The sequence below is a fragment of the Typopeltis vanoorti genome, chromosome 12, assembly GCF_054136105.1.
Source record: "Typopeltis vanoorti isolate ZY-2024b chromosome 12, IOZ_Tvanoo_1.0, whole genome shotgun sequence".
NCBI classification, from domain to species: domain Eukaryota; kingdom Metazoa; phylum Arthropoda; class Arachnida; order Uropygi; family Thelyphonidae; genus Typopeltis; species Typopeltis vanoorti.
The window spans coordinates 139,199,760-139,213,062 of NC_143560.1; the positions used below are offsets into that span (position 1 = coordinate 139,199,760).

Here is a 13,303-nt window from a genome sequence, read left to right on the forward strand (position 1 = left end):
CCAAACGAGCACGATTTTTATTAGTTCAGATTAGTGAGGTACCACTGTATATATAAATTTCCAAGCACATACATATAAACAGTTAAATCTACTCCTGGCTCATGATGGGTATTGAAACAAAACCACCAAACCACTGCTATCTGTTATCTTCCTCAGATAAGCTCTGGAGAAGCTTTGAGTGAGAAAGCAGAATTGCCACTCAAACAAAGAAACAAACAAGTATATCAAAAAGAATGCAGTAACTTGTATACTGAATATTTGTAGAAAAGTAAAATATCTATGTTAACCACCTTACCGGCCATTATGGATCAAATACGCATCCTCATATGCTTCATATCCATCATATATTTCAATGGTATTACAATTTTAATATGCACTTCGTATTATCCATGATAATTTTGACGTCTATAGACGTCTTGGCCGGTAGCATGGTTAAATACAGAATCTATAAAAAAAAAATATACCGAAAAAAAAAAAGAAAAAATGCAGAAAAATTATGTATTTTAATAAAAAGTCATTCCATTATTATTATTAGTATTGAACTGGGTGTTGTATTACTGCATTGTATAGTGAACATTCATACCAATCTATATGTAAATATGGTGGATAAATATTTAATTAGTTTAAAAAAAATGTATAATTATATTTATAAAGAATTAAGTATTCTGTGTTTTGTACTGAATCCTTGTACTGTACAGAAAATATGTCTCATGTATATATATATGTAAATATTCTGCGTGATAGAGCTAAAAATTCAGTCCGCAGAGACGAAGCGCTTTGATCTGAAAGAAGTGGGTTTGATTCCCGTCAGTGATGTGAGGATCCTTTATCTGGTGTATTTCGACTGAAGCTGAGTTAGCTGGTCTCATACGGAGTAAGGGTATTTTCCATCCAGAAACTCAGGTTTTTCGTCCTCCAGAACAAGCAAACTGGACCTGTATTCACAGGTCTAGTTTGCTACACACTTCTACAGACATAGGAAAAAGGAGTAACCCACCTATTCCATAGGATTTTGGTTCCAAATACTTACACAGAAAAATGTATAGGTCTAAGCATGAGCGTAAATTAGGATAGGACTTTATAATAAACTTTGTCATTGTCAAAAAAGTATTATTATTATTTTAGTTATTCATTATACAAAAAATTCTGAATAATCTTCATTGTGAATATTAGAACATATGTTGAAAATACATAATATAGAGGCAATAAAGTATTATTAAAAAAAAATAATTTAAATCCAATGTAGAAAATTAACCACATATGCAGCACTTAGTGCTGAATTTCATAAAAATTACAAGTTGGAATGTCATTCAAGATGATTATTGTATATGTGTAATATCTTAGAAATCAATAAAAAAGATTATTATTATTTAAAAAAAAAAAAATACGGGAACCTCCATGAAGTCTGAAGACTCATCACTGGATACCCAAATAAAAATTTGTAATATTTTAAAAATTACCCTAAAAATAAGAATGCAAGGCAATTTAACATAATTTTTTGTTCATAAATGCAGAAAGAATTGTTCACAAGCAATTTAAATACAACAGTGTATTTAAATCTGTAAGCATAATGAGATCACATGCATATTTCCATATATTAGAATAGTGCAAGAAAAAAAAATGCTCAAACCATAATTATTTATATTTCAATAAATGTTGCTTGATAGCATCATTTATCATTTTATTATTATTATTATTTTTTTTTTTGAGTAATAGATATGGATGTAGCAGAAGTTGAAAAACAGAGTGCAATTAAAGTAAGGTGGCAAGTGGCAGTGACGGCAAACAAGCGTGTATGGCTGGCACCAAAATTGAGAGTGAAATTGTGATGAAAAATTTGAAAGCTGAGTTGGTTAAGATGAGGTAGATGAAATGGATGTGGAGTGAAATTCAGAGAATTCAAGATATTTATGAAAAAGGGAAAATGAAGAAAACGAATGATATCGGCATGAACGCCTATAGATAGTGAATGATATGAAGGACCCACACGTGGCATTGTATGGGGATTCGATTATTAGAGGTGTGGTAAATTAGAAGATGCACAAGGTTTGTTTTCAGGGAGGTAGAATGAATGGAGTGATTGAGTTGCTGGATATGAGTAAGCGAGCCAAAGAGTTGGTAGTGGTAATAGGGACAAATGACTTGACTGGAAACAAGGAACACATAAGATTGGATAACAGGAGGTTGTTGAGAAGGATAAAAGATAATAGTGTGATAGGAAGGGTAGTCAGTGTGTTGCCCAGCTATGACAGTGAAAATGAGACAGACAGCAAATATTGTGAATGATATGTTAGCAGAAATGTGCAAGGAAAAAGTAGTGCACTTTGTTAATGTGTAGAATGAGTTTGAAGGATGAAGTGAACTGTATAGGAGTGATGGACTGCATTTGAATGGTTTTGGTGTCAGTCATTTGGAGAGACTGCTACCAGAAGGTAGAAAAATGAGTACAGAAAACGAAATTGAACAAGTAAGAAGTGATGTAAAAGAGTGGGAGAGTGAAGTGGTAGTAATGAATGAAGAAGTGGGTAGCATGAGTACACAGAATGAGAGAACAGGTATGCAAGACAAACAGGGAAATTGGGAGGCTCAGGGTGAACAGGGAAACACGGTATAAGGAAGATTGATGCTCCAAGAAGATGTGAATGTGTGTAGAGGAAAAGGGATGACTGGGATCGAGAGAAAATAGTTCAATTTGAAAAAAAGGTTATCAGATGAATAAGGAGAATTCACTTCTACTAATTCACTAATACCAAAGTAGTATTAGTGAAACTTGATATAGATCCAGGAATGAACTGTTATGTTTGTACATGAATGCTAGAAGTATCAGAAACAAGGCAAATGAAACGGTTGCATTAACTGAGTCTGTTCACCCATGAATTGTTGGAATAAGTGAGACATGGTTGGATGAGGATGACATCCTGACAGGAATAAAGATGGGAGGATATGATGTGTTTTGTGAAGAAAGGGTAAAAAGGGAGAGGGAGTGCTATTGATGATAGAAAAGGAGTTATGTCCATACAAAGGTAGAGATTCAAGAGGAAAATAATGGCAGTGGTTTTAAGGCAGTATGGTGTGAAATAGAGATGAATAGAATAAAATACTTAATCAGATGTTGCTATAGATGTGGTAATGTGTAGGGTAGTGACCATGAAATGTATAAGCAAATTAGCCAAACAAACAGGAAAACAATGATCATTATGAGCGATTTTAATTAAGGCAATATAGATTGGGATTATAGTATTATATATATATATATATATATATATATATATATATATATATATATATATATATATATATAATTGGGATTTTAATTAAGGCAATATAGATAAATTGGGAGAGAAGCTATTCAATATACTGGTTGCATTGACACCATATACAAATTGCAGTTATATGGTGTCAATGGGGCATTATATCAAGCAATACTTAGTCTTTATTTGAGTTGTACATCAGCAGTTAGAATTGAAGGAAGTACAGGAAGATGGTTTAATGTTAAATCTGGTGTGAGACAAGGATGTATATTATCCCCTCTGTTATTCATTATCTATATTGATCACATTATGAAGGAAAATGGTATTAAACATGATATCAAACTTGGAGATGTTAATGTCAGCTCTTTGCTTTATGCGGATGATGTTATACTTCTAAATAAATCCGCTACAAGTCTGCAAGATTCTCTGACTAAATTGAATAACTGTTGTAATAGATATGGTATGAAGGTCAGCAATAAAAAGACAAAGACAATGAAAATAGGCAGAATCATTGAAAATGTCAACTGTGTTGTGAATGGAGAACCTGTGGAACAAGTAAAACATTTCAGCTACTTAGGCACGATTTTTACTGAAGATGGTAAATTAAATATAGAAATAGACAACAGAATCAGCAAAGCTGGTATGGTAGGAAGTCAATTGAATAAATTCATATGGAATAAGAGAGAAATTAGTCAGAACACTAAATTAGCTGTATACAAGACAGTGTTCAAACCAGTTTTAACTTATGGATCTGAGAGCTGCGTCAGAAGTAAAACCCTTGACCAAAGACTAGAGACCGCAGATATGAGAGTCCTGAGAAAGATTAGAGGCGTGAACAGATGGCATCAATGGCAATATCATATTAAAAATGAGGATATTAGGAAAGAACTTGACATTGTCAGCATCCAGGAATGCGTTAGCAGAGCTAATCTCAGGTGGTATGGTCACTTAAATAGAATGGGCGATGAAAGATTAGCAAAACAAGTGTTCTCTGCCAGGTTGGCAGCAAAACGACCCAGAGGAAGACCAAGATATAGGTGGATTGATACAGTACAAAGTGCCTTACATGATAGAAATATAAGATCTGATAATGTTGGAGTCTTGACAAGTAACAGACTGATTTGGAGGAAAATTGTAGATAGGAAGTTAGTAATGATGTAATTTTTTTTTCATGTAGTACTATCATATCTTGTACACCCCTTGAGGGTACATGGCAGGAATTTGATGATGATGGTGATTAATAAGGGTGTGTGGACTACATTTTTTTCATGGAGAGTGGTGAATGAGTGGAATACATTGTGAGAATTAGTTTTGAGTACAATGACAATGAATGAATTTAAAGAGAGGTATGATAAGTTTTGTGTATGATAAGTTTTGTGAATATAAAAGTTATTGTTGTGTCCCCCAGCGTCTCCAGACTCTGTGGTGATTCCCATATAATAATAATAAAATAAATTCATTGCAAAGGCTGATTTGTGGACATTTCAGGATTGGTAATTTATTTTTGCACATGTGAAATTTGTTTTTATCTTTGGGAACAGAAACAATAAATAAATTGTGCAGCAAAAAGTTCAAATACTTATAATAATGAAAGAAATTCCAAGTAACAGTATACTTTAAGTCAAGGGACATAATGGTTGCTCCATTACAGTTAATCCAGTAATAGTACTACTCACCGTTAAGGGATTAACAGCAGAGTAGGGTAATTACATGATAAAAGACAGAATGCTGATGATGTTTTGATCCATGAAAAATCTTGCAGTGGTCGAGTATTTCATTACTTTGGCCAGTTGGGGGATTAAATCAGAATGAATAATGAAAGTAGACTAACCAACCTTGCAAGATAAGTTGAAATCAAACAATTCTATGTAGAGTTCAAATTTAAGCAGTTCATTACTTTGGTTGGTATGGATATGGACTTGCAGGTGCATTATATTCATTTTCAAAGGATAACTTAATAATCTGCAACAGACAGAAGTAACATAAACAGAAGATTGTAAAAAGGCAATGTGTTGCACTACAGTATTACTTCATGTGTTGAATCAGAATTCAAATTCTCTTAAATCTACCAAATTCAAGTATAATTTTAAAAAAATAAAAAAATTATTCTCTCTGATTGCAAACCTGTTTGACATAAAACACCAAAACTGTTATCTTAATTTGATTATCTATATATGAGATCTATCACAAAGTTATTATATCTGCTTAGAATGAATGAGTGGGATTATTATAAGAATGCTGTGATGAAATAACTGGCAGGATTGATATAGTATAATACACCTTAATTCACTGAAAAACAGTTTTCTGGTATAAATAAAAATAAAAAATGTAATACACCCGATATAACAGTGGTTGAAAAAAGTGAAAACAAGGGTGTTCACAGTTTATAAAAATATCAGTACCAGGAGATAGCTGAATTGACGAAAAAGAAACTGAAAAAATTAAAATGTATCGTGAGTTGAAGGTCAAAGTTGAATGAATTTGGCAAAAGAAAATTAAAGTTGCTTTAGGTCCCATCCCCAAAACATTGAAAAAACATCAAGAACCACTCGAGTTAGATGGATTAAAAACTGGGCAGCTGTAAAAGGCTGCATTGTTTGGCACAGCATTCATATTCAGAAGGTATTTCCACAACTCACAGGCCCTTGGGTAGGACTCAAATTATTGGAATATAACCAGCCTTTTAGTTAAGGCTGAGGAAGCAAATCAATCTTGGATGAATATTATACACCATAAAGGACGAATATTCCAAGTGTGCAGTGCAGATCCACAGAAGATTACTAAATAATTTAAGGAATTCACAACGTATACTGGAATATAAATTAAAATGAACGTTAATATATACTTCCCATATTTCGGCAACGTCATGTTGCCATCTTCATGGAAACACAAGATTAAGACATGTGCACGCAGGCACTAAAAACAGCAAATAAAGTCGAAGCGAGGAAACTATTGTTTTTCCTAAAGTCCTGATGGTGCCTCCTAGCAGGCTAATATTAGGTATTCTTGGCCGTTGGGCTGAAGTTCTCAAGATGTACGTCTCCCAAATTCGGGACAGTCTCATGCATCCAAATTTGTTGAGGTTTGGCATGTTTCTTAGGGATGAGGCTGATTCTATGAATAGTCTTTCAAATTTATACTTGCTGCGGTGTATTACTGTGGCTTTCTTCCACCATATTCTGTGGCATGTATCCAGAGCATGGTCTGCAAGCCCAGAGTGGCTGTACTGGTGAAACCGGATGTAGTCCTTGTGTTCTGATATTTGTTGTCCTGCCTGTTTGGCCAAAGTAGGACAGCTTATAGCTGCAAGGGACCTGGTATACATCAGGTAGGTCTAGGGAAAGTGGCTGGTCTTTAGTGGAGCAGATAAGGGATGAACATTTTCTATATGGTCTGTAACAAGAGGTCAGGTCATGTTTATTCAGGATTTTGGTAATTTTTCCCGAGGAGCCCCGGATGTAGGGAATGGTGATGGATTTAGAGTAATCTTTTTTTTTGTGAAGTGGGGGGGGGGGGGCTGTGGTTTACAGGTTTAGTATTTTTCGGATTTTTTTTTTGGTGGGGTGGGTGGGGTTGTAGGCATTGGCTGAGAAAGTGTTAAGGATGTGATTTAGTTCAGTGGTTAGGGCACTGTCATTTGAACAGATTAGTTTAGCCCTGTTGTATAGTGTCTTAACTCCATATTGTTGTGAGGGGGGGGTGAGATTGTTGGTGAATGTACCTGCCTGTATGGGTGGGTTTTCTATAAACTGAGAAAACCAAGATCCCATCAGGCTGGAGGGTGACTAATGTGTCTAGGAAAGGGAGGCTGTTGTTTTCCTCTTTTTCTAGGGTGAACTTGATTCTGGGGTGTTGGTTGTTTAAGTGCATTAAGAAGGAGAGGAGTGTATCAGAGTCATGTGGCTAAATAGCGAACATCATCAACATAGCGAAGCCATATGGTAGGTTTTTGTGGGGCAGAGTTTAAAGCTTTCTCTTCAAAAGTCTCCATAAAGAAGTTGGCCAAGAGTGGGGAGAGTGGTGAACCCATGGCTGTACTCTCTATCAGTTTGTAGAATTTTCTCTTCCAAATGAAATAGCCTGAGTTCATTGTGAACTGAAATAGGGCTGAGATATCGGGAGAAAATTTGGCTTGGATGAGCTCTAAGGTTTTCTTGAGTGGGACATTTGTGAATAAGGAGGAAACGTTAAAACTGACCACTATGTTGGAGTGTAAGGTTTTCTACACTGGATTTGAAATGGGCTGAGTCTTTTATGTGTGATGGTGTGTTGCCAGTATAGTGTGCGAGAGCTTTGGCTAAATGTTTGGCTAATTTGTAAATGGGGGAAATCAATGCCATCCACTATGGGAAGTAATGGCACATTTAGTTTATGTATTTTTGGGAGGGGGGGGGTCTAGAGTTAAAAGGTTTTATTTTGTTAGTAACTTCCACAGGCCAAGAAGTAACCTTCTTAAGGAGCCTATGGAGTTTTCTAATTTGTGAGTTGGTGGGATTGTATTCAATGGGGAGATAAGTAGCCCAATCTAATAATAAAGCCTTAAGCTTACCTGTGTAGTCAGTATGGTTGAGCACCACGGTGGCATTCTCCTTATCCACTTTGGTGATTACTATTTCTTTGTCTTTCTTCATTTCTTATAGAGCGTTATATTCACTATTGGATATGTTGGTTTTTGGTGGTCTTGCTTTGGTGAGAACACTGGCTACATCCAGTCTAATATTGTTGGTGATGTGGTTTTGAAGGTGGTGGATACCGCGTTCAATCTGGATCATAATTTCTTTGGCCGATATTTTTCTAGGAGCAATGGCAAAATTGTGGCCATGTGCAAGAGCGTTGAGTGCTTCAGGCTTCAAAATAACAGAAGAAAGGTTGATCCAGATTGAATGCTATATATAGCAAGTATATATTAAAGTTTATTTTAATTTATATTCCAGTATACGTTGTGAATTTCTTAAGTTATTTAGTAATCATGTGCAACCAACGTATAAGCCTTTTTATGAGAATCCACAGAAGAGCATTATCACTAATATATTTTTGCACTAATTGCTGTTAAAGATTCCCATAATTGTTTCCTGGGTTTACATGAATCCTAAAATTACAAAAAATTTATTGATTTTGGAAGTTTTTTCCTGCTTGGTTAGACCATAATAAATTTAGTTTAATCCTTTATCCAAGTGTAAGCAATCAAAGTTTGCGCCTGAAGTATCTTCAGGACTGAGGCAACTCATAGTAAAGGTGGACCAAACTCATCACTACTTGTCTTAGTATTTCCCATAATGCAAAGCACATCTCCTTGCAGACATGTGCAATGCTATGCATTAAAGGAAGGGACACTACACAGACCGGTTTCGACCTTTATTGAGGTCTCGTTGATGGGAGCCAGACCCAGAGGTAGTGATCAACTAAAGTGGAAACAATGGAGAAGTCATATTTATCTATACTTCAGGCACAAACTTTGTTTGCTTCCACTTGGATAAAAGATTAAACTAAATTTATTACAGTCTAACCAAGTGTAAAAAAACTTTCAACATCTTTCTCTAAATCCAGAGTAATTTAATAAAAAGGTGAGACACCTTTTGGCAACTCGTATAGGTAAATATGACTTCTCCATTGCTTCCGCCTTAGTATCACCACCTCTGGGTCTGGCTCCCACTGACGAGACCTGAATAAAAGTCTAAACCAGTCTGGGTAGTGGCCCTTCCCTTAATGCACAGCATTATACATGTCCGCAAGGAGATGTGCTTTGCATTATTTAAAATACTAAGACAAGTAGTGATGAGAGCTTGTCCACCTTTAGCACGAGTTGCCTCAGTACTGATAATTCAGATGTAAACTTTGTTTGCTTACACTTGAATAAAGGATTAAACTAAATTTATTAAAATTGATTGATGTTTTATGAAGAGGACACTTTTCGATGTGTAAACATTGCATCACATTCACATTAATAGTCCAGGTGTGTGGTCACAAATATGGATAACTTTGAGCCCATTAAACAGACGTGCAGATGATGCAGTGTGTCAAATTCTTGGCTTTCCGGTGGTGTTAAATGGTCCAGAAGGTGAGGCAGGGTGTATGCTGAGACACAAAAGTACTCAGAAATCCTTATTGGCTATGACTGGTTATTGTGTGAAGCAATCCAATTGAACATTGCCATTTGTCGTGAGTTGCTGTTTTTGTTTTCCGAGTTTCTTCTGTTTTACATGCCTGAAGTGTTAACTGGCGGGTTTATGACACCAATATAGAAAGGTTTTTAATATATATTTATAATTTCTATAAATAATTTATAACTTTTTTTCTCATATTTACAATGGGAAACAGTGTTGACGATGTATTGAATGTTCCTTTTTCTGTCAGAGCTTTTGTGGGTGGAATGATTATAGTCAAATTATGTTGAAAATTATGTATAAGTAAGTAAAACATGTTATTTCAACCTTTCTTTGGTTCAGTCTGGAAAAATAATAATTTCCCAAGTGATTGCTTTTTTCAATTTTTGTGCATATTATATGGCTGTATTTAAAAATCTTATCAAAATTCAAATTATCTGTATCTCACTCTAGTATTTGACAATGATAATCTAATCTCACCACGAAGCCTAAATGCTCTGTGCTTCTCACGTAAATAGCAGGTGTGAAGCATAGCAATTCTTCACTTGATCTTTATGCTTTCCATATTTAAATTATATTGACTGATAAATTAAAGCATTCAAAGTTATCTGACAATTAATTGCACTGGACCAATTAAGATGAACGTTGATGCACTATGCACTCTTAAAACTTTCATATATTGATAAAAATGCAATCAGTATGGTCAAATTGATGTGAATTTTGTAATCCAGGTTGTATAAGCCACACAACAGCACACCCAACCTAAGTGGGCATGTGATGCCACACACACACACACACACACATATATGTGTGTGTGTGTGTGTGTGTGTGTGTGTGTGTGTGTAATATATACATACACACACACATATATATACATACACACACACACACACACACACATATATATATATATATATATATATATTTGTATAGTGTGAGATTATGCAGGTTTTAACTCGCATCAAGGAAATTGGCAAACAATGAATAAATAACTGAACATGTCAACTCTATGTGTGTGTGCACGCGCGTTGATATTTGACATAACCTAGTGTGCTATGTCAAATAGGTTCTACCCAATTTTATAGTTTGCCTTACATCAACTTTTCCACAATTACATGTGACATTGTATATGCCCCAATATTTTATGAGCAGATGAGGATCTTCAGATGATCACAATACTAAATAGAATTCTAAGGGAGGATGTACCTATATGGTATTGGGTACTACCCAATTTTTTAGTTTGCCTTACATCAACTTTTCCACAATTACATGTGATATTGTATATGCCCCAATATTTTATGAGCAGATGAGGATCTTCAGATGATCAAAATACTAAATAGAATTCTAAGGGAAGATGTACCTATCATAGCATGACACGATTCCATGGCAGAAATAAGTGGAGGAGAAAAAAAAAAATCTCAACAGTATTTACATCTCAATTGCTACAATGAAAATTTTAAAACAAGATACTTTGAGGATCATTTTAGGTAAAAATCTCACAGCAGAAGAATAAAGAAAACAGAAAACCCAAATCAAAATCCACTCAATAAGCAATATTCATCATCAGAAAAATAAATAAATAAATACAGGTAGTGGCGGAAGAAAGACAAGGTGGACATCTACATCTCATTCAGAGCAACATATTACATGAGACAGCTGACAAAACTTGTTCAAATAATGTAGCTCAGAGAAAGCTATTCTAGAGCATATCTAAGAGTATATAGCACAAACTACATTAACATTTCTATTAGCAAAATATTAGTTTTAATTAATGCTTTCCTAATAGCATGTTAAGTGAATAAGTACTCTTAAATATGCGTAATAACTTAGAATCCTCCAGATGAAGTCTTAAGATATGAAAACACAGTAGATAAATACTGTCTTTAGAGATACCAAGCAATTTTATAAACTTGATTTTAATCCTTTTTCCTAAGTAAACAAGCAAGCAGGTAAGTCAAGTTTGCAGTTGAAGTATTTTCAGGTCTGAGGCAACTTGTGGTAAAGGTGGAGTAAGCTCTGATCACTTTCCTTAGTATCTCCCCTAATGCAAAGTACATCTCCTTGTGGAGATGTATGATGCTATGTATTAAGGGAAGGGCCACTATGCAGACTGGTTTCGACCTTTATTGAGGTCTCGTCAGTGGGAGCCAGATCCTAAGATGCCAAGGTTGAAGTAATGCAGAATTTATAAATTTTACCTATACAAGTTGCCACAAGATGCTTTGACCTTATTGAATAAAAATCTCAGGATGAGAGAAAGATGTAGAAAGTTTTTTACCTTGGGTATACTATACGTTAGAGATACCAAGCAATTTTATAAACTTGGTTTTAATCCTTTTTCCAAAATAAGCAAACAAGCAGGTAAGTTAAGTTTGCACCTGAAGTATTTTCAGGTCTGAGGCAACTTGTGGTAAAGGTGGAGTAAGCTCTGATCACTTTCCTTAGTATCTCCCCTAATGCAAAACACATCTCCTTGTGGACATGTATGATGCTATGCATTAAGGGAAGGGTCACTACCCAGACTAGTTTCGACCTTTATTGAGGTCTCGTCAGTGGGAGCCAGACCCTGAGAAGCACCTTGTGGCAACTTGTATGGGTAAAATTTATAAGTTCTGCATTACTTCAACCTTGGCATCTCAGGGTCTGGCTCCCACTGACGAGACCCCAATAAATGTCGAAACTGGTTTGGGTAGTGGCCCTTCCCTTAATACATAACATCATACATGTCCACAAGGAGATGCGCTTTGCATTATGGGAGATACTAAGGAAAATGATCAGAGCTTACTCCACCTTTACCACGAGTTGCCTCAGACCTGAAAATACTTCAGGTCTGAGGGGTATGTGTAAAACTTGACTTACCTGCTTGTTTGCTTACTTGGGAAAAAGGATTAAAACCAAGTTTATAAAATTGCTTGGTACTCTAATGTATAGTATAACCCAAGGTAAAAAACTTTCTAAATACTGTCTTTGTTGATCAATTTCTTGAACATGATTTAAAAGTCAAAATCTGAAATCATGCAAAAAATATTTGCACATATAAGAAAATATAAGATAATATCAGGAAAATTTTGAATGTTACTGGATTCTTAATAGAGTTAGCCCTGCAAATGGATTTTTTTTTTCACCCTTCTGAAATGTACATTTTTTATTCTTATTTATTATTAAGAATATTATTATTCTTATATTAATAAGAATAATAATATTAACCTATATTAATTTTTTTTTTCACCCTTCTGAAATGTACATTTTTTATTCTTATTTATTATTATAAGGTCAAACAAACTGACCATTAAGGAATGAAGATGAAATTTATATCAATGGTTATAAACTTTGAATATTCTTATTTTTACATTCAGATCACCACTAACTTAATTACAATCTCAAAGTTTTAATGCATGGAGCTTCCAAAAATATTGGTTTTAATGTGTACTCAATTTCTCTGTTGACTGTGAAACTACATATGGTAAGACTATTTTCTTTCAATAGCCAACTATATATGCTGTTTTGAACTTAATGGTATATCATGTCATGATATATATACTATATTAATGCATTCCAAGCTGATGCCACTTCAGACTAGATAAAGCACAGCAAATTCTGAAAAATTTATTCCTCTTAACATTGTTTTGGAAAAATAATTTAAAGATTATCAAATTTCTCACCTTGTCAGTATTATACATAGCTAAGGCTACACCCCCACAATCACTAAATTCAAACACAGTGTGGTGAATTTCTGGCTTTCCATCTGTTGGAGTAAATTTAATTTCCAATTGTCCAGGTCCAGGTACAACAAAATCAGTAGCCCTATACTGTAAAATTTAAAAAATAAATAAATTATTATATAAAATAATGCAGTTTCATTAAAATATCTGAAATCATTCAGATAATTTTAGATATCTAAATTTCCCCTTAAAGCAAACAAATTTGTTTATGGAGAAATTCCAATTC

General features: G+C 34.6%; 1 protein-coding gene across 1 annotated transcript in view; it reads right to left on the bottom strand.

The window, feature by feature from the left end:
* Positions 1-13,303, bottom strand: part of Idh (isocitrate dehydrogenase [NADP] cytoplasmic) — a 295,030-nt gene that overhangs the window by 127,024 nt on the left and 154,703 nt on the right. The window contains exon 6 of the mRNA XM_090402020.1: positions 13,018-13,164. Coding sequence (XP_090258146.1) covers positions 13,018-13,164 — 147 coding nt within the window. The remainder of the gene's footprint in view (positions 1-13,017; positions 13,165-13,303) is intronic.